The 22,617-nt window shown below is 36.6% G+C and overlaps 1 protein-coding gene across 1 annotated transcript in view; it reads left to right on the plus strand.

Annotated features, from left to right (window-relative positions):
• vib (phosphatidylinositol transfer protein vib) overlaps positions 1–22,617 on the plus strand; it is a 214,773-nt gene that overhangs the window by 172,733 nt on the left and 19,423 nt on the right. The window contains exon 9 of the mRNA XM_090390339.1: positions 21,830–21,925. Within this exon, the coding sequence (XP_090246465.1) occupies positions 21,830–21,925 (96 nt within the window). The remainder of the gene's footprint in view (positions 1–21,829; positions 21,926–22,617) is intronic.

The following is a 22,617-nucleotide window of genomic DNA, read 5'->3' on the forward strand; positions in this document are numbered from 1 at the left end:
ACCATCAATATCCAGTGGAACAATCTGATTAATCCCTTTCCTTCTAGAGTTTACATAGGTAAAGAACTCTTTTCTGTTTTTCTTTACATCCTTTGCCAAGGATTTCTCATAATCTGCCTTTGCCTGCCTAATTTTCTTTGTGACTTGGTTACAGACCAGCTTATATCTATCATAGGCTTCCATGTCATCCATTAATTTATATGTATCCCATGCATTTTTCTTCTCTGCCATATGTCTCATTAGTTTATCTAACATCCATTTAGGCCTAAACCTTGAACAATATTTCTTAGTTGGTATGTAAAGCCTAGTACTTTCCAAGGTAAGTTCTTTGAATGCTTCCCATTTTGAATTTGCTGTTGGTAACATCATCAGTTGGTCCCACTGTATAGAATTTAAATACTGTCTCAGACTATTATAGTCACCTTTACGAAAGCAAAAACCCTTCCCTTTACCCCTGATGGTAGTTACCTCTTTGAGTAAATCCCACTTCAGCACACTGTGATCACTGCCACCTAGTGGTTCCTTTATCTGCAGATTCTTAATGCATGAATAATCACTACTGATAATCAGATCAAGAGTATTACTCTCTGTAGTTGCCTCCTGAACATGCTGATGTAGAAAACAATCATCCAATAAATCCATAAAAGCCTTACTAGTGTGTGAGTGACCAGCCCCCAAATTCCCGCCAATATCTTGGAAATTAAAATCCCCCATTATAAGACTCCCTGATTTATTGGCCCACTATTTCCCTGTACAGTTTCTTATTATACTCATCAGAGTCATTAGGCCTATAGCACACTCCTACTTTCAATTTTGATCTCCCAATGCTTGTCACACCAAACTGACTCGACACTGCACTGTCCAGCGATGTTGACTGGCTTCACTTCCTTGGATTTTATGTGTTTCTTAACTAATAGCATAACCACTCCTCCCTTCCTACCTTGTCTGTCCTTTCTGTACACATTGTACTCCCCAAATTCCAGTTCTGCATTCCTTATATCTGTGTGACACCACGTCTCTGATATCTCAACAATATCTGCCTTTGATGCTTTGAGCAATACCTCAAATTCATCAAATTTATTTACCAAACTCCTAGCATTGGTGTACGCGCAAGTATACGTGCACTTGTCCCTATTCTTAGCTAACACATCCATGTGTTTACTTGTACCGCAGTGACTCCCAGCAATCTCTGATATATCCTGCATCTTGTTTTCCAGGCTGCTGCTCATTCCAATAGAAGCAGTGCAAGAATCACTTTCATCTCTAGTGGCTACTGTTAATCTATTAGTACTTGTATTCCCCCCAACCTAGCAGTTTTCCAAACCACCTAACACTGCCTCGATAGCATCAGCAAATATTCTTGCACTCTTGCTATTTAAGTGTATCCTATCCCTGTGGAAGCAGGGATGGGATACACTTAAATAGACCCATATTTTTAGACCCAGTCCACTACTGAACATTGAGATCATTATTTTGAAGGAGCACCTCAGAGAAACATCATTAACAATGCAGGAAGGATTCTGAATTTGCTTTGACCCATAATTCAGCACCCCCCCTTCCCAAACTGCCATTTACACAAAAGTTGACATGTAACTGCCTATTATTTCTGTATAACGGCACTGTCATTATTCTAGTAGAAGGTGCACATGTGAATTTCACTGTGATTGGTTACTAATAATTTCACTATTTTTTGTTTGTTCATTTATTTTATAAAAGAAGTAGACGGGTAATTTTTTTAAGAATTATTTTAAAAAATTAAAGCTTATACCAGGAAAGCTTTGCAGAGTGTTTGGAAAGTCATGTTGATTTGACCCCACTAAAAAAAATTAATTTATGATAAATGTAGATGCTAATTTTGTATTATGTAAGTATGTTACTTTCAGATATTATAAAATGATGTAAGTAATGGCTGACCTATCCACTTAAGACTCTGTAGGAACTGATAGTGATGACTCAGCCCATGAGCTCTTGAAAGATGAGTGGTAACATAGCTGCCAACTCCAGATTTACGATACGATTGAGATTCAGTTTCTGTAATCAGTTCTCTTGATTGCCATCCTAACTTATTTTTTCCCATCTTATTTGTTCATCAAAAATGAATTTTTTCATTTTTGATGAACAAATACTGGCTATCAAATGTACTAGTCTGCATTTCACAAAATATGCATAATGTGCAAAATGAAATGCTAAGTATTAAAAAATTTAAATATTTAAACTTTGTGTGTGGTTCAAAGCTAAATTTAATTTAATGATGTCCTTTAGTAAGATGCCTGGAAAAGCTAACACATTTGCTTTGTGTACTGTATGTAGATGTCATTTTTCAATTTCAGCATTAAGTCAGAAAACATGACAGGGGACATGATGTAATTACATTTGAAAACAAATAGGCATTGTTAGAACAATGGGCAGTGCCTAGAAAACAATGCAAAAATAAAGTAGCCTTTCAAATTGAACATGATAGTGTCATTTGTGCTGAATGCTTATTTGCATTGTTCATAAGTTGTCTGTTCTAACGTCTAAGTTGTGCTTGTCATAGTTGCAGGCATAATGTTCAGGAAATTTCCTGACAGTGAAATAGGGAAAATCTATTGATATGGAAGATCAAAAATAGTAAGTGTTGTTAGTGAAATTGGACAGAGGGAGACAAGTGATAGTAATCGCTTTGAAAGATGTAACATTTTTGATTACTACAGAATGAAGTAACTTAAGTGATTCCAAGCAATATCCTATTGTGTCGACCTTAAGTAACAAAATACCTTTACTTAAAAAAAAAAAAAAAAAAAAAAAATTAAAAGCAGTTTTCTTTAAATGCCAACATTGTATGGATGGTAATTCTACAGGATACAATATTGGGTATCTTTTTCTGACCAATCCAAAAAGGATGTGGTTTTCCTCTAGAAAACTGTTCAGCATTAAGTGTTGATAATGCTCTTTTAAAGTTAATAATGTTGATAATGCCCTAGTAAACCTTAAAACTGGAGCAGGTGATAATATGCAGACCTTGTCATCTAATTAATTTGTATGCTGAGAAGGAGCCATATGACTTCCTTTGAAAATGAATGAATATTTTTCTGACACTTGCTGATGTGTAGAAAAATTGCAAAAAGAAAAGACAGATTGAAACAGTTTTAATTAATGCATGCTTGCTGAAGTGAAAAAGTTTTATAAACGTGTGAACATCGAATGTTTCTGGGTAAATGTTTAACTTGTCAGGTAAAAAAAGTAATAACCACCTGTGTCAAGTCTGTTTTAAGAAGTGGTTAGAAGTGCTAATGAAAGGTGTATGAGAAATTTTCAGTTACTAGTTTGGAAAAATACAAGGAATCAGTAGTGAGTGGCACTGACTCGCATCCAAAACCAGTTCATAATCCAAGATAGTTTTGAAACAAGTCAGGCCACACCTAGAGTACTGTATACAGGTCTGGAGGCCTCATTTCAAGAAGGATGTAGAGCTGCTGGAACGAGTACAGAGAAGGGCAACAAGATTAGTGAATGGAACAAAGGGGTGCTCTTACGAAGAAAGGCTTAAGTTTTGCAAATTACAGTGTCTGGAGACTAGGCACCAGCGAGGTGATCTGATAGAGGTGTATAAAGCCTTGAATGGTTTAAGCATGCTCAATGCTGATGGGATTCTTCCTCTAGCTCAGAAAAATCACCTGAGAGGGCATAAATTCAAATTGAGGAAAGACAGATGTAGGATAGACGTGCGGAAATTTGCCTTTAGCCAGCGGGTGGTTGGTTGGTGGAACAGACTGCCATCCCTTGTGGTGGAGGTTGATAGCCTAAATAAGTTTAAGGCTCAGCTGGACAGGTATTTTGAACGAACAGAGGGGTGAAGTGGAAGTGGTTTTTTTTTTTTTTTTTTTTGGCTGATGCTGCATAAGCTTGCTTTCTTGCATCAAATGCCTCTACTAATGCTAATGCTAAAGTTAGGTAATGTATGCAGTGTGTTATGTTTCAGGTGCATTTGACTCTTTCTCTTTGCTTTTTTTTTTTTTTTTTTTTTGTTTGTTTTTCTGTGATTAAATAGAAGTGAATATAGTTATCTTGTTATCAATTTATTACTAAGATTATAACTTTATGGAACACTTATAAAGCTCTATAGTTTTGCTTTCTCAAATCTTATCCATTCATTTTAATACAAGCAGCATCATGTTCCCAAGTCTTGCATAATAGTTCACACGAAACATGCAATGATTATCTAAAACTAACAGTACTGCATTAAAACCATGTTTATTATATGAATTCTTTTTTCCATACAAACTGTAAAAACACATACATACAATAATTGCCAAATTTTAATGGAAATTTGGGATGGCTCAACAAATATTTTTACAAAAGCTAAATATAAAATTTCGTGAAAATCTGTCCACAGAGATTCAAGTTGTAACAGACAGGTCAATTGGATTGTGAAGACAATAGATGTTTATGTTTATATATTCAGTGATCATTGAATTATGACTACATGCCTTTTAACATGTTGGACCACCATTTGCACAATTCATGTTTTAATATAATAAGAGAATAGGCACATTATAGCCTTAGCAGCTTATGTGCTATTATGCCTCCATAATGCTGATGTTTGAAGTCTTGGAAGACAGCGTGGCTTTCCACAGTGTTGGAATGGATGATGGTTATGTGTCCATATACCTCACTTCCTATTCCAAAATATCCCAAAGGTGTTCAGTTGGATTGAGGTCAGGCAAATTTGGAGGCCAATCAAGATGGGTAATATCTTAGTATTAGTAATGGCCATAAGGTACATGGAAGCTTATCTTAAATTATAAGAGGAAACTTCATACCTTTCAGTAGGACTGTTAATCTCTCAACACTCAATCGCGAATGATTATAATATGAACCTACCCCACTCGCATAATCATAAATAAATCAAATTAAAATAGCTATTAATTAAAATCATCATGTCTTCAATTCTCATATCATGCCAACTGAATCGGAAAGAATTACGGAAAGACAGCAGCCACCAACTCCCAAAAAACCAACCAACATCACATGGCACCATGAGAATTGAAAAACAATTGTTGCAAAAACCTAAAAACCACGAAACAAATAAATATCCATTAATTCACATACAATTTAAACTTTAAATTGTTTTATAACTTCATAATAAAGAAATTATATTTGTGATATTGGTTGGTGGCCGCTGTCTTTCTGTAATTTTTTCCGATTCACTTTTCATGATATGAGAATTGAAGACACGATGATTTTAATTAATAGCTATTTTAATTTGATTTATTTATGACTATGCACGTGGGGTGGGTTCATATTATAATCATTCGTGATTGAGTGTTGAGAGATTAACAGTCCTACTAAAAGGTATGAGGTTTCCTCTTACAGTTTAAGATTATTATAGTAGGACTTGTTGAGCTTCATAGTCCCTTTTGATTTAAATTGGTAATGGAAGCTTATGCTGCACCAGCCAAAGAAAAAAGAAAGAAAGAAGAAAAAAAAGTAAAATTATAATAATAAAAAATTTAAATAAAATAAATAATAAAAGAAAAGGAAATAGACAACCTTTGAATTTCCCAAAACTGTCAGCCTCTACCACCCATCTTGGTAACTTATTCCAAATTTATAACTTGCTGGCTAAAATAAAATTTTCTTCAATCCAGTCTAAACATCTTCCCATGTAACTTGAATTTATGGCCCCTAGTTCTAGAATCATTTATAACCATGAAAATTTTGCCTTGAACACCTCAATCAAGTCTCCTCGAAGGTGCCTAGTTTCCAAGCTGTGCAACCCACATATTGGAAGTCTTTCCTCATATGGATGACCTTTTGCTGATTTCACCAGGCGAGTTACCATCTTTGAACCATTTCAAGAAGCTTGATGTCTTTTTTTAGATGAAGTCTCCATGCTTGAACACAGTGACTAGGATATCTAAGAAAGGCAAGTGGTAAGCTCTCATTAACCTCACTTTCAAGCTTAAACTTAATAGTCTGTTGACACTGTTCAGATATTCTTTAAGTAATTCTTCTTGCCTGTATTCCCATAATATGAACACATTAACAAAAGGATCCCATAGAGGTCTATGGGTTCATTTTGAAGCAGCCCACTGGATTATTGCCTGATATGGTTCCTTATAACACACACACACACACACACACACACACACACACACACACACACACACACACACACACACACACACCATCTCCGTAGCCAGGTGGGAAGGAGCAGCAGTGCATAACACACACTTCATGATTAGACCGGGGTTCGAGCCGTCACCACCAAATATGGAGGATGCGGAAAGGTCAGGAAATGACCACCGCATATCCCGGAGCAATATGGCCTTAGTTGCTAATGCCCCTAAAAACCAAATAACAAACAAACAAACACCATCCATTCCTCCCTCCCCAACTCAGTTTCTTACTACCTGCTTTATCTAGCTTAATATGGATGGGTTACATTGTCTTTGATATAGCAATCATCCCCTTTGATGATAGTGGTGTACTTTCACTCAGTGGGTATTGAACAGTGTTTAGAAGAAATACCACTCTTGTTTTATTACTCTGCCTATTTCTATTTCTATTTCCAGTCTAGATTAACCATGCCCATCCTCAACAGAGCCCTTTGATTATAATAGTTGGATGCAAGAAAAAGCTTGAACATTATTTTCCTTGAATAGTATAGTTTTTGATACAGTTCCGCATGAAAAGCTATTATATACCTTTCAGTAAATTGTGGTTACTGATAAGCTCCTTCAGGATACTGGCTAAAATGGTAGCAGACAGAGGGCATAAATAAATAGACATTTTATAGCATGTACCACACCACTGTAGCAAGTGGAGTCTCTCAGGGATCAGTGCTGGAGTCTTTCCTGTTTCTGAATTTCCTTAATAACACTGACAAGGGAGATGTCGAAGAGCTGATAATTTAAAGTTAGGAAGTTTGATAAATGACCAGAACCAGGCCATGTTCTTCATAATTAGTATCCAATAGTGACAAGTAAAGCAAGGAAGCAAGCTTATACAGTATCAACCAAAAAAAATTTTTCCACATTGCCTGTCCATCCCCTCTAATAAGAGTGGGCAACAAAATATTTTTTTTTTTATACCTCTGGAGCAAAAGTTGCAGATTCTAAAGAAAATTGATCTGTTGATTACAAGAATACCAAAATCGTGTCTCTATCACGTCTATAGAATGCATGTATCGTATAGTATATTACATGCATTCTATTTCCTTAGAAATGTTTTCACTCAAACAACTTTTCTTATAGTCCATTTTGCTTTCTATCTTAAAAACTAGCAGTAATATTCTCATCATGGCAGGATTCCAGCAACCTTGGTACCACTTTTCCATTGTGGATATGTCTTGATGAAAGCGTGTCCCTTGTTCACCACTTACATATCCCAAATTTTGAGTCAAAAACTGAAATAGGAATGAAGAAAATTAATTTTCAAAGACATTCAGAAACCCATACCTTTATAACATTGCAGTAAACTTGATACTAGAAATTCCTTCTTCCAAAAAATCCACACACAGCTGCTTTAAATAAACTACAGGATACTGAACTAGTAGTTTGAGTTTTGGTTAAAATACATCATCTTTGAGGAATTCCTTTATTTGAGGCCCAATGAAAATTCCTTCTTTCAGTTTTGCATCTGTTAAATTGGGAATCACTTCCTTTAGGTGTCAGAATCCACTTCCTTCTTTATCCTGAGCCTTAACAAAATTCTTCATTAATCGAATATTTACATACAGAGGTGGAAGAAGAACATTTTTTTGGTTCAACCAGTGGAACATATTTTATATTTCTTCTCCCAGGTAAAAATTTCTCCCTCTTTTCTTACTGCTGTACAATATAATGGTTTTTCTGTTGCATGACTATCCCACTTGCATAGAAAACAACAGTAGTTTATGTAGCCTCCCTATAGACTAGTGTGCAGTTCAGTAATCTTAAGATCACCACAGGCATTCCTAGAAAAGTCATGGTATTTTATTGCACTAAGGATCTTAAACATATTTCATGTTTTTTTTCAAGCCAATGGCATGAAGGAGAGGAACTGATGGGGACGCATTTCCATTGCTGCAAAACTGCCTTTAAATGTAATTTTATGGCATCAATAATATATGGCTCACCAGTTCTTCACTGTGTTCCTCAAACCACTTGCGCATAGTGTGGGCACGATGATATTGCGCATCATCATCTTGGAAGATCTCCTTTCTGTCCAAAAAAATGAAACATGGCAGGGTGCACATGCTCTCTTAAGAGCTGCTGGTAAACATCAGCAGGCAACTGGCAACCCCCAGCAACTCCCTGGATAGTGGGCACCATGCACAATGGGTTTATGGACTCATGTTGCTTACACCATACATGACGGCATCTTTCTGTGTGTTGCACCAGGTATTTGGATTCATTCGACCAGCACACTCATTTCCAATCCTCCAATGCCCAACCAGCATGTTGTTGATACCACTTTTACCATTTACCATTGACGATGATCACTGATGATGAGAGGTTATCTCTTGGGTTGTCTGCTATGGATCGGTGGAAATGCACAGCAGATGGCACGTTATTTGGGATATTATTCTTGCATTCCCCATATTGTATTGCAATGTCAACTGTTGGACAGTGCGCTGCACCTTTCACTCACCACGAACATCCACCCTGTGTAATCCTTTACAATTCTGTTAGTGGGAGGTTTGACCATTCAACAGCATTCTTTGTACACTTAACCACACTGGGTTGTGAGCAACCAACAAGATGTGCTATTTCTGATATGGAAGCACCCGATGCACAAGCTCCCACAATTGCTCTTTTGAAACTCAATGATATTGTTACCACATCCCATGACTGCTACTTTATCACTTTGGCTTGCAGGACCAGATGCAGATTGCCATTGCTCGTTCTTACGAAGATATTTGGCTTTTTGTACTGCAAGCTGTGTGATATAGTCTGTTACGGATCAGGTGGCGACAGTTCAGTGATCACTGAGTGTATATGTATCATATGCACCTGTTATATATTACACACACACACACACACACACACACACACACACACACACACACACACACACACACACACACACACACACACTTGAGCATATATATACAGGGTGTCTCAAAAATATTGGTACAAACGTTTAGGGGAGGTAGGTAACATCTAAAGGAATGTGAATTGCATAGGAACCCATGACCGGAAACGTCACGGGAAAGTAGTAGCAGAGGCACGAGAAGCAGAAATGACACAAGACAGTAATTAGTGGCAAACATTTATTTGACATAATATTAACAATGGAGTATAAGATAGATGCATTTCATGATGTTACGACAGATACTCGAAGGTTCCACCGTGAGACGTGATGTATATGTGACACTGACGCAGCATGGATTGGCAGACACGGTCAAACACACCTGGAGTTTCTTTGAGTAGCAGCAGCGCAGACGAGTCTCGCCACGAGATCCATTTCCGTCTCCACAGGCGATTCATACACGATAGATTTGAGGGCCCCCCCCACAGAAAGAAATCAAGGCTCGATAAATCAGGTGAGGGTGGGGGCCAGGCAATGGGTCCACCACGACCAGTCCATCGACGCCTAAAACGCCTGTTCAAATGATCACGATACACCTTCCATAATGGGCAGGCGCACTGTCATGTTGAAACCAAATGTTGTGTCTCACATTTGCTGGAACATCGTCAAGTAACCCTGGTAGAACTTGTTCAAGAAAGATTCGGTATTTAGCAGAGTTCATGCAGGATGGTGTAACAGGTATGGGCCGACTAAGCAGTCACTGACCATACCTGCCCACACATTTATTGCGAAGCGATGTTGTGCCGCTTGGGGGTGCACACCGTGTGGGCCCTCTGCTAATCCATACACTAGGTGCATGTCTGCCAGCTCACAGTTCGTGTATCGATGCATGCTCTTCGTGTGGCGACTACTCCTTGAATGAGTAAACCAGAAATTTTCCCTCTCGCGAACTGATGAACAGCGCCGTGTACCGACTTACAGTGACGTTTCCAGTTATGGGTTCCTATGCGATTCACATTCCTTTAGACGTTACCTACCTCCCCTAAACGTTTGTACCAAAATTTTTGAGACACCCTGTATATATATTACATATCGGGGGCAGACAAACTAGTGGAAACACCTGTAATAATTGTTAGATATGCATAGATATGGTATTGGGCCTCCCTTTGCTTTTTAAACAGCTTGCATTCTACGTGGAATAGATTCAAATAAATTTTGAACCATCTTAAGAGAAATACTGGTGCATTCTTTATGGAGGAACATTTCAAGCACCTTGAGTGATGCAAGTGGAGGAAATCTGCTTCTCAGTATGCCCACAGTGGCTTGATAGCATTTAAGTATGGTGATTGTGAAGGCTATGGGAGATACCTAATCTCAGTTACATGCTCCTCCTCAAAGATTGCACATAACTGGCTGTGTGTATTAGAGCATTGCCATCTTGAAGTATGGCATCATTTGTGGGAAACAATGTTTGCACCATGGAATGAACCTGGTCGCTCAGAATATCAAAGTAATCAAATGGCAGTAATTTGCCCATTCCAGATGATGAGAGGACCTAAAGAATATGAAGATATTGTTGCCCAAACCATCATTGATCCCTCCTCCTTGCTGTTTGACAGTTGGCATAAGACAAGTCAGAATGATGCACTTCCTTTGGCAGTCACCAAACTTAAACTCTTCCTAATATTGGAAGAAGTGTGAATGATGATATTTCCTGAAAATATGGCATGTTTCCAATCCTTTTTCTGACAATAAGTAGCTTGGCAATAGCAGTGCTGCTATAAATTTCAGAGTTATGACATTCTTGCCAAACTGTTTTGTTAGAAATTGGATTGCTGAGACTCACATTAAGTTCTGCACTTATTTTTGATGCAGTAGTTTTATGTTTTTTGGGTTACAGGCCTTATCTGTGTCTGGCTGTCTCTTTCAGTCAGCTCTGATTTTCTGCCACAATTTCTTATCAAATTTTGTGTTTCCTTACTTGGCAAATGCAGATACCACTTTCAATACAGTTGCTCTGAATACATTAAACAAATCAGCAGTTTTAGTCTCTGATCTACCTGCTAAACATGCGCCAGCAGTTTGTATAAGCACCCATTATGTATTATACATACAGGATATCTGTAAATTATTGCCTGCATTACAAACGATTATTCAGTGTAAACTAGAGCTGATATATGAATAATGTTTGTCATTAAAAGAACCACTCAGAGTTTTATATAGCATCATGTAGATGTTGCTAGTGTTGATAACAATTGCCCCTCACAGTAACCATTAAAATGGCAATGGTACAACAAAAAATATGTGTATTGTGTTTTGCCAAGTTTAAATGTGTAGTTACAGTGCAAAGGCTGTACTGCCAGAAATATGGTGGTGGGATACCTTCAGGCAAGTTCATTAAGTGATGGGTAGAACAGTTTAGGGGAATTTTTTAAAAATTTATTTATTATACTATTATATTTATTTAGTATAATAAATAAATAAATAAATATTTATTTATTATACCCTGCTAAAAACCGGCATCCCCACCGTATCATACACTACCATACTTAGAGACATGGATACATGAATCCACTTGTACAATATACATAAATACACATATTTAAAACATAGGTCTAGGCCAGTAAAAGACATTCGGCACTACAATCCCATTAGATAGGAAGCTCACTAAAATACCATCAATTATAAAAAATGGAACCACCAAATACGGAAGATGCGGAAAGGTCAGGGAATGACCACCGCATATCCCTGGATCAGTATGGCCTTAGTTGCTAATGCTCCTTAAAAAAAAAAAAAATAAACAAAAAATAAAAAAATAAAAAATGGATGTTGATTGATGAAAATCAGACTTAGCAAAGATGTCACCAGAAAGAAGAAGCCACGTTAGCAGACTTAATTCATTGAAGTTCAAAAGAAGTGATAGGTTTACCAAAGATGTGCTCTACACATGAAGCACACTTCAGACTGCAAACACTGTTAGTAGCAAATCCAGATAAACCAAATGAAGTTCACCCCTCATCAGCAGTCCTAGTATATGTGATCACTAAATCAGAATATAGTCCAAGCTGAAACTCTTGGCAGCACAACTCAACAGAGGAGATGCAACTAGGTGAGTAGCAGACATTGGGAGTTGAGGAAGGTAGAGCAGAGCAGACTCCCACCAGTAATCAGAACAGTACCCATATCCTACGTCTACTCTGCTAATAAATATTAATCTGTTCTGATGCACAGCCTGCAAGACCACAGATTAAAAGCCAGTGTGTGTGCACTTTCTTTTCTTTTTCTTTTTTTTTACCAGGTGGTCCCTTCCAAATTTGGACAACCTTATCATATGTTTATAATACATTATTACAGATACAATTCATAGTATCATGCAGAGAATGAAATACATCCATTCAAAGTAGGCAACAATGTCCAAAGTTCATCTGCACAAGAACCCTCCAAGTTATCTTTCTCTCTGAAATGATTTGGGCATCATTGCTCCCACATGGTAAACTCTCACCTATAATTAGAAGGGTACTGCACATCCTGCCTGCCCTGTTGAAATTCGTTCTAATGATCAGTCATCCTGGTTGCTTTCCAGTCATTCACAAGAAAGACCTCATTACACGGTGCAACAATTAATTTCCTTGCTCTTGTGATTGTAACAAGATTAAGTCTTCGAAATCCCCAGACAGAAAACTCTTGGAAGGATTTGAAATCTGTCTTTGTTCCTACCAGAAGTTGTTCGCCTCCAGTATTAAACCCATGTAGAATTGGTGACCCTGCTATTAATTCCTCCCTAAGATTGGGGTACTCATAACAGTTATAATATATGTTCCCAAGTTTCATCTTTCCCACAGATGCAAACAGAATGGTCCACAATACCTACCTTGTGTAACTTTGCAAAAAATAATCTTTATCCTGTCAAGAAGGTAGCATATAAATTGGACTAAACCATCTAGGCCAAGATTTACCATTAATATTTACATGCAGAAGGAATTTATTTGTAATGCAACCCTTAGTACTATCTTCCATCTCTCCTGCTATTGACCAACCAAGAGAGTCCAAATATGGTTCTTCTCTTCTTTGTATGCACCCCAGCACAATCAGTTTCAATTGATAAATGCCTGGATGGTACTCTTATGCCTTAAGTGAAAACATATTCACTTAAACCAAATGTAGGTCTAGAGGCAGCTATTCAGTCACAACCTGCAGTGCATGTTTGAAACAATTCTGCAGGCTGCACTTAGCTTCAATAACATTGCACGGTTTATTGCAAACAGCTTCCTGACATTTGCTTTTGCAACCTGCAGTATAACCATACATGTACACCATAACTAACAATTGGCAAAAAGATGCAATCATAGAACAAATTCAGTGTTCTTCCTTTTATTCCTCAGTCCTTCCTCGTTATTCATGCAATCATTCCAACAAATTTCTGGATCTTATCTGCTATGTAATATAGGAAAATAAGTGTAACTGCCTATTAATTATGATTCCTAAGTATTTTATTGTTTTCACAGACTGGAGATGAGCTCCACCTAAAAAAACCACCTGGTTCCCAGTCACTGACAGACATCCTTTCAGTAACAGTGTTACTTTTTGCTGTGGACACTGTCACTGTATGTAGTTTGCACCATTGCAAACTGCATAGAAAAGAGGGTAACCTTTTACTACATTTCTTGTAGTAATTTTACTACATTTACTACATCCCTGAGGGTAACCTTTTACTACATTTCTTGTAATTGTCACAGGAAGACTTGAAAGTTAGTATTCTGTTTGTGAAATAGTCCTTTATAATAGATTGTAATTGTTTTTTCATTTTGCTTATTGCATAACAACACACTGTTCCAACCGATTGTGTCAAATGCCCTGGAAAAATCGATGAAAATGCCCAAATTATATTTAGCTGTGTACTACTGCACAATTGACTAGCTGCTGTAAAGCATCATCTGTTCCTCTGCCTGCAGTGAAACTGTATTGGTCGTCAGATAAAACATAGTTACCCCGTACATGATTCATTATTTGCACTGTCAGGAGTCTTTTATGTACCTTTACAGGCGCCTCAGTAGCCAGGTGGGAAGGAGCAGCAGTGCGTAGTACACGCTTCTTGATTAGACCGGGGTTTGAGCCCGTCACCACCAAATACGGAGGATGCGGAAAGGTCAGGGAATGACCACCGCATATCCCGGAGCAATATGGCCTTAGTTGCTAATGCTCCTAAAAAAAAAAAAAAAAAACAAATAAAAAAAACAAATAAAAAAAATTATGTACTTTTACCAATCCTCTCAGCAGAGCGACCGGGCAATGGCAGCGTTCTTCATAAGAAGGGTGTGGGTCAGTGAAAGTTTTACATGCAGCCAAAGGAAATCTATCTGTCATGCTAGCAGAGAACTAGAAATGTCCCGAGATACCATTCACAGATTTGCCACCACCTGAAACTTTATGCATACAAAATTCAGCTTGTGCAAGCATTGAAATGGGATGATCTGCTATGTTGGAGAATGTTTTCTGTAGATATGTTCAATCAAATTGAAGATGACAATGACCTTCTGAACAAAGTTTTCTTTAGTGACGAGTCCACCTGTCTGGTAAGGTAAACTGCCACAACTGCAAGATCTGGTGTAGTGAAACCTCTCATGTCTTTGGTGAGCATGAGTGGAATCCCCAAATTTGTGGTACACCCTTTCCTGTAACCAGATGATTGGTCCATTTTTCTTTGCTGAAACATAAACAATAACAGCTACTTGGACATGTTGGAGCATTTTGTGATTCCATGGATGGCAGAACATCAACTGAACATTGTTTCAGCAAGATGGCACCCTTCCTCAATGAGTATTTTCCAGGCCGATGGTTTTGATGAGAAGGACCAATTCTCTAGTCCCCTCGCTCATTGGATATAACTTCACTGGACTTTTTTTGGGGGGGGGGGTTATGTGAAGGATTGGATGTATTGTACACCTGTTGCAAATCTGGATGAACTTTGGGAGTGAATCACTGATGCAGTTTTTTCCGTGATGCCTCAAATACTAGAAAACACTTCGCAAGAAATTGTAAACTGTTTGGACATCCTATGTGCTACAAATGGTGCCAATGTGGAAACTCATCAACTTTTTGAGTGTCCTTTCCACTGAAAAAAAAACTGTTCAGCAATATCTCCTTGGTTCCTGTTATATAATAATTTGTAATGTGGTCAATTTATGGACGTCCTGTATATTATGTGCGTGTTTGTAAACATGTCTAAAAAGACAAGTTAATGAACTCCTTGTGGAAAAGAACTTCCGAAACAAATTTCTGATGCAAGAAAAACTTAGACAGTCCAAGCAAGCTGATAACTGTAGACAGTTATCCTCACGTGTATAAAGTATGTGTTCCTTTCTTCTGGCTCAAAACATTTTCTTCTTCTTTTAAGTGTTATGCCTATATTTGAGAAGCTGAATATAGTTCTTCAGTGAAACATTCAGTTACTCCTTGTTATATGTAAAAGTGTTAGATCAGCAGTTGGTAAATATTTTCACATTCAAATTTTTTGTGTACAAGTTTCCAGCACCTCTCAGTAACATCCAAGATAAAGAAACATGAAGCAACAGATGTTTTGAGTATTAATTTGTCAATATGTGAACTTACTAAAAGTGATTATGAAAGAAGGAAGAATTGATGTACTGTCTTTTGGTTGGAGAACTGACAAGTGCAGGAGAAAATTTGAAATACAGCAAGTTTATCTGAAGCCATGTTTGGCATGGCTTCAGATAACTTGTGATCCCACCTAATTGAATATTGAATATATTGATTGAATATCAAGTGGGATCACAAAAAGTAAACCCTCAGTTGATCTTTGTGATGAAACTTTGGAAATAGTGTTGTTAACCAAGTGTAGACAGCAGGTTCTCTTTTATAAACAAACTAAGCTTTTACCAACAGTTCTGAGGAGAACAAAGTCTGAAGCAGTGATCATGAGCTGGTGATGTGTAATGGTCAATCTAAGTAAGAAAAATAGTGTGGGTGAGGGTACCAATTTTTGAAAGCATACTGTACTTTGTAGACGGTCCATTTTTCTTAATATAAAAATGTATGTTTTTCAGTGAGACTTAATTTCAAGGTTTAGATTTAAAAAAAAAAATCTGCTTTCTCGTGACAAAGTATGATATATTCTGTTTTCAAAAATTTAGAGGTTGCTGGACATGCAGATAAACTATGAAATATTTAGAGCAATTTCACTGCAAGATACATATCCGTTCATATTGTGTTCATTGAACTGAAAGTAGCCTAGAGAGATTTCCTCACAACTTAGGAACAAAACAGTGTTCAAGGTATATTTTGTCCCATTTCTCCTTCAGTGCTGCATTGATTGTCACACTGTAAATGGAGATGCATAATTATGTATCTTGAAAATGTTACTGCATACACAAACACTGGGTAAATAACTGTTGTTGGTGACTTTTTCTTCATTTATGTTATCACTATCAAAGATGAAGATTGAGTATCCCACTTCAAAGATGTAAAATTGAAAGTACTCACAGATGTATTCAGAAGAACAGCTGTATGGACAATTTGATATGGACAGGAAAATGGAAAAGTAAAAAATAAATAAATAAATTAAAAAAAAGAGATAAAAATACAATGTTGGAATGTCAGCTTCATTAATGCTAAAGAAAACATAGCAGAAGGATTGAAGAAATATAAAATACAGATTTTCAGAAACAAAGAAAAAAAGGGAATATTTTTAAAACAATCACAAAGATAAACATGGTAAAAATTGTGCTGGAATTTCGATTCACAAAAATTCAAAAGAAAATACAGTTGGATATTTACGTTTCTGAAAGAATGGCTGTAATAAAGTTCAAGGGAATACCAATTAGCTGAAAATCTGCAATAAGTTGATAGCTAATATCATTTACCTGGGCAAGATTTGCATTATGAGTGATTGGGTGAGAATTATAAAATCATCAGTGTAGCTTAAGGTATGTTGGCTGTTTTTCACCAGAGGTGCAATAATGACGGTAATCAACAAACTCTGCCTGATAAAACTCTGCCATGGGATATGTTACTTCTAGCTTGCACTTCCTTCAAAATTTTGGAGCTGGATTATATGGTTTCAAAGGGAGAGATCTTATAAATCTAAGAATGTTGCCACTGATGTTATAGTGCAAATCTAATAAGTGGAGTATAGGCGTATGAACTTTATCAAGGGCCATTTCTGTATCATGGTGATTTCAAGTTCCTCTCTTCCTTCATAATCTGACAAAATACTTTGTATGATGAAGAGCAGGTTGGTAATAGTTGGAGCACTTTGGGATATGGTAGCAGAGTTGGGTGGAGAGATTTCTTATCTAAACAGATTGGAGGTGAGAACTGGTAAGAACTTATTCAGCAGGATGCCACTCATTGGGAAAAAGGAGTTTTATTATTATTATTGTTATTTTTTTTTTTATAATGTTGGAGGACATATGGGCTTGGCATAAATTATAGTATGCCATCATCCCAGCAGTGCTAGTGGGTGACAGAGAGTTCATATATCCTAGTAACTGTTGCCTTTATATAATATATGAACAGAGGATATTATTGTGCAACATGATGAGCTTAGGTGATTGAGGCTGCTATGTTCAGAGAACCTTGTTATGTAATGGTTTTTTTTTTGTAGGGTCTTTGACATTTTCTGTAAATGTGAGTTAAAGAAATTTTGTTATTGCTAGTTAGTTTAGGTAATTACAATGGGCCCAAACTTTAAAGTGTAATTTATTCTGTATGACATCTTGCTTGTCTGCTTTCTTATGATATAAGCTGCTTTCTTACTCATAAACTACCTGGAACAAAATTTTAGGTCATTATTTGACAGCGGACACTATCATGCACGCACGCACACACACACACACACACACTATATATATATAAAATATATACAATGGTAGTTGTGCCTGTTTTTGCAGTGATGATGTGCTTTTGTAGCAAGGCAAATTGCTCTTGATGATTTTAATGACGTGTAAAGTTGGTGCTTGAACAAATAGTGATTCCTTCTCCTTTCTTGTCAGTCCTCAAGTTAAATGCATCTGCATACTCAGCTGGGCACAGCTGGAAGAATGCAGTGCTGTCCTTGCTCAAGTACTTGGTTTAGGTGTGCTACTGCAGCACATTGAAATTTTACATCATATTTTCGGAGTCTGTTGACGAGGCTAGTGGGAGCCACATATGTTCAAAGCTGCTAAGTGGATTCTTATTTATTGATTTGAAATTATTATTTTTATACAAATTTTGATTTAAATTTAGTAGTATAATATATTTTTTTGTGGTTTTCTGATTAATTTGGTGTGTTTATTCATTACTCGGCCTTGTAATTGCATAAAAAACCACAGTCGACTTCTGCCGTCATTGTATTGATAGTAGCTTTCGAATTCTGCCGCCGTTGTTTTCTTATCGATATAGCAGATACTAGAAGTTTCTATATAACTGGTAGCAGTGTAATCAGTATTAGCAGTAGCCGTAACATACAACAGTAATATTCGTAGAACTTTTAGAATCAGTGATTTAGCATAGATATAATATCGCAAATAGCTAGTGTGAGAGTTCGAACCATGTAGGTAGCAATAGATAGTTAAATTTATTATCTGTTATAACTACATAGAATTTAAAAATGTAACATTTTAACTTAATACATAACACTTAGATTTTACAAATGTCACGTTATAACTTAATGCATATAACTTAAACTTGATAGGAGATACGAAATTCATTTAATGTTAACTCAGTAGGAGGTAAAACTCGATACTGAAATATACATATATAGTGTTATTACTGTATTGAGATACGTTTAGCGTAATATTTTAGTGCGATATTTTTAATTGTATTGAAATTGAATCGAAATCATGCCTCGGAGCAGCAAAGCAAAACGCTCAAGGTAGTAGGAGTGCTGTGGCTCAGGGAAGAATTAGGGGGGGGGGAGTTACCTCTGAATGTACTGCTTGTTTAATGTTTGTGGAGCTAACAAGACATGATATTGTCAAGGGGAATGTCTTTGTGTGTGTGTGTGCCCAATGTAAGGAGTGTGAGGAAATCAGGCGGCAACTCAGCATTGTTATGGGCCTATACGAGAGCTTAAAGAATAGGGTAGATGCCCTCGAAAGATTTAAATTGAGGGCCCATCAAGCTCTCAGCTGCCCACTTGAACATCATTCAACACAGCGGCAGTCCCCAAGGCAGAATCCGCTGGTCCCACAGGAACTAGTTGTTGTTAGTGACTCTATTGTCAGGGAAACAGGAATATATTATGCAAAAAGGATATGTGGAACAGAACCAGAGTATGTCTGCCAGGGGCAAAAGTTGATGATATTGTAGAGCAGATCATCTTTTAAACTCATATAATACAGTCGATTCCGGTTATTTGGGACACATCGGGACTAGTGCATTTTGGCCCGATTAAGCGGCTGCCCCAATTATCCGAAGTTTCACGTAAATAGTTAAAAATACAACGTACCCCCCCCCCTTTACAATTAGTTCACCGTACAATCAAATCACGTTACGACGAACTCGCCATAGTAAAGTACCGTTCACTATACGATATGTAGTAAGCGCCGGTCATTGTGATCACGTTTGTGAATTGAATTTTAATTCTATTAAACAGCGATTCTAATTAGCGAAAATAGGATATTAAGCACAAATTTACTCTTTATTACCTTACCAATTAAAAAATTAAATGATACGTGAAATTCGGAAGAATATACGTGAAAATCGGAATAATTAATATGCACTGTAATATGTACATACTAACTAAACTAGTTGACATTTCTGTTCACTGACATTTGTGGGTGGTGGTTAAAATTTAAAACAGTAAAAAGATAAGCAATCAATAACAAAAAACACGGCACACACAAATTGCAAGTAACATGATATGCGCTGCAAGTGAGAACGGAGTAACGAGTTACAAAGCTTTAAAAATAGAAATGAAGAGAAGATTCTGAAAATTATTTTTTTTATATGATTGAAGATTCCATGGAAGTGTAAACACATTTCACCATAATAACCCACAGAATTCCAGCTGTCGGTATTATCGCAAATTCAATAAGATCGAGTTTACTATCCGTTTATGATAGATTGCACTAACAGAAAAGCCCAATAAACAGGTGGCTGCTAATTGTTTTTATTGTTTTATGGGTGTGACCTCCAGAAATCCGACCGAACTACTTGGTACGGTCGGAGACAATCGCAGGGTAATCTCCAGTACTGAGGTCTCCTGCCCCGATTAAACGGCATTTTGTCCCAATTAAGCGAAGTAAACCCTGGCTATTTTCTCAATTGGTTTCTGTTTTTTAAGATTTGCCCCAAATAAACGGCTGCCCCGATTAACCGGTGGCCCAAATAACCGGAATGCACTGTACAAGCTCAATAATATACTATACTGATTTGTTACAAATAAGTGTCGTATTGAGCTTATATTATAAGTTTAATAAAACTTATTTGTTAAAAATTTTCACATGGTATAATAGTGTTATTTTATTATCACACACACATTAATAAATATAGTAAAAATTTTACTGTATCTAAGGTTTCTATAAAAGTTGAATTAGAATTAAAAATAGAGAACAGGTAATGAAATCTAAATATTTGAACATAGAAATAAATTAACAGCAACAGTAGAATAGTGAAATGACTAAATTGAAATGAACACAAACTGAATGCAAAACATGAGATTAGTGAAAAGAATAAAGGACTGTACATCAAATGGCAAGAGGAGATTAGGTTATTATTATGGTGGAATGATACAATCATGCTTGAAAAGTGAATAGATGCTGCAGTCTTAATGTGGAAATGGACATTTATCGCATTTCATTTTTATGGGGGAAGGGAGATAGTGAGACTTGCCCAAAAGTATTCATCATTAAGATTACTACTAGTTTGAATTTTAACACTTTTATTTGCTAAAAGAATTATGGGCTAAGGTAAAGAAATCCAACACGAGAACGACAGGAAACTTCAGTAAACTTATACGAGGCAAACTCGTTTCCCGCTACCATAGTTTCTACCTGCATTCTTGGTAAACATATGATGCGTGTTATCAGTAGTGGCAGTAGAAGTCGATAATGATGTATTGATTAGTTTTTTCTCATTATTATAAGCAGATTATTGGAGTTTGAGTGGGCTGAAATTTACTTATGGGTACACCCTACAGACTTAGGGTGTTTATCCCCCCTTCACGCTGTTTTACCCCGACAGGGAAACGACTTTTACTGCCACTATCGATAACATGCACTATCTGTAGAAGTCTTTCCTATTTTAAAACAGCAGGAAGGGGAAATAAACATCCAAAAACTGAGGCAGTCTGGGGGGATGTGCCCGTAAGTAAATTCAGCCGCAAAGGCATTACATTCATGAACTTCAGTAATCTGCTTTTAATAATGAGAAATAACTAATCAGTACATCATTATTCTACTGCCACTACCGATAACACGCAACATCTGTTTACCGAGAATGCAGGAAGAAACTGCAGTAGTGGGAAAGCAGTTTGCCTGGTATAAGTTTACTGAAGTTTCCCTGTGGTTCTCGTGTTGGCTTTCCTTACCTTCGCCAAATTATGTATATAAAAATTTATGTACCGAAGAATGTGCGGTTTTCTGTATATAATTGTTATTTATTTTCAAAACTTGATATCATTTTGAAAAGTTCATGGAACCAGTGATACTGCCCAGAGCCAGATTGTTTTAATTATGCTTTTGTGAAGTTCATTGCTTGAGGTTAAAATAATATAGGTATTTTACTGATTAGAATGTAGGTAGTGGTGCTCATTTTTTTGTGATCTGGAATGTTAAAGAAATTATTCACTGGTAATGCTTTTTTTTTTCTTTTTTCTTTCTTTATATAGAAAGAAGTAAATCCAGTTATGTGTGCATATAAGTTAGTGACTGTGGAATTCAAGTGGTTTGGTTTACAAAACAGAGTTGAATCCTTCATACAAAAGGTAATAAACTTTGTGTTTCTTTTCAGTGTGGGTGTTATCACTGTGAAAATACACAGCAATAACATGCACTAAGTTAGGTTGTAAAGATTTATTATGCAGTATTATTAAATTATCAGGAATGTTTTTATATATTTATTATACATACAGTCGAACTTGGTTATAATGAGCACAGAAATAATGAGATCATGGCTGTAACAAGCAAAAAGCTACAATGGTTTTAATTTATGCATATTCCCATAATTTATGCTCACTGTTATGACACATGTATACAGTGTAAACAGATATAGTGTAAACATTTTGGTAACTATGCAAACATTCTTAACTCCAGTAGTCAAAAAAACCCAATTCTTGGAATAGACAAAAATGAAAAGGGTGACTTATCTTTTATGACCACCCGCATTGGATTATCAGCCGGCTTATGACCTTGTTCTTTCGGGGATAGGGACTATACAGTAGTGCACTGGCATTCCGCTTGTTGCATTACCCTATTTACAGATTGTCTTGTATTCACTGAATCATAAATTTATTTGGGGACTTTTAAGAATTTTGGAAACAGGACTTCTAAGAACTTTGTAATGCAGATCACTTTACAGTCATTTTAAATTAAAATCAGTTAGAAATGAACCCTTCCTTCGGAAACATGTCTGCTAACAAAAGAAAGTGTCTCTTGATTCGCAAAAAAGTCGAAATTA

This window comes from Mastigoproctus giganteus, chromosome 2, assembly GCF_048544385.1.
Source record: "Mastigoproctus giganteus isolate SK-2022 chromosome 2, ASM4854438v1, whole genome shotgun sequence".
Lineage (NCBI taxonomy): Eukaryota > Metazoa > Arthropoda > Arachnida > Uropygi > Thelyphonidae > Mastigoproctus > Mastigoproctus giganteus.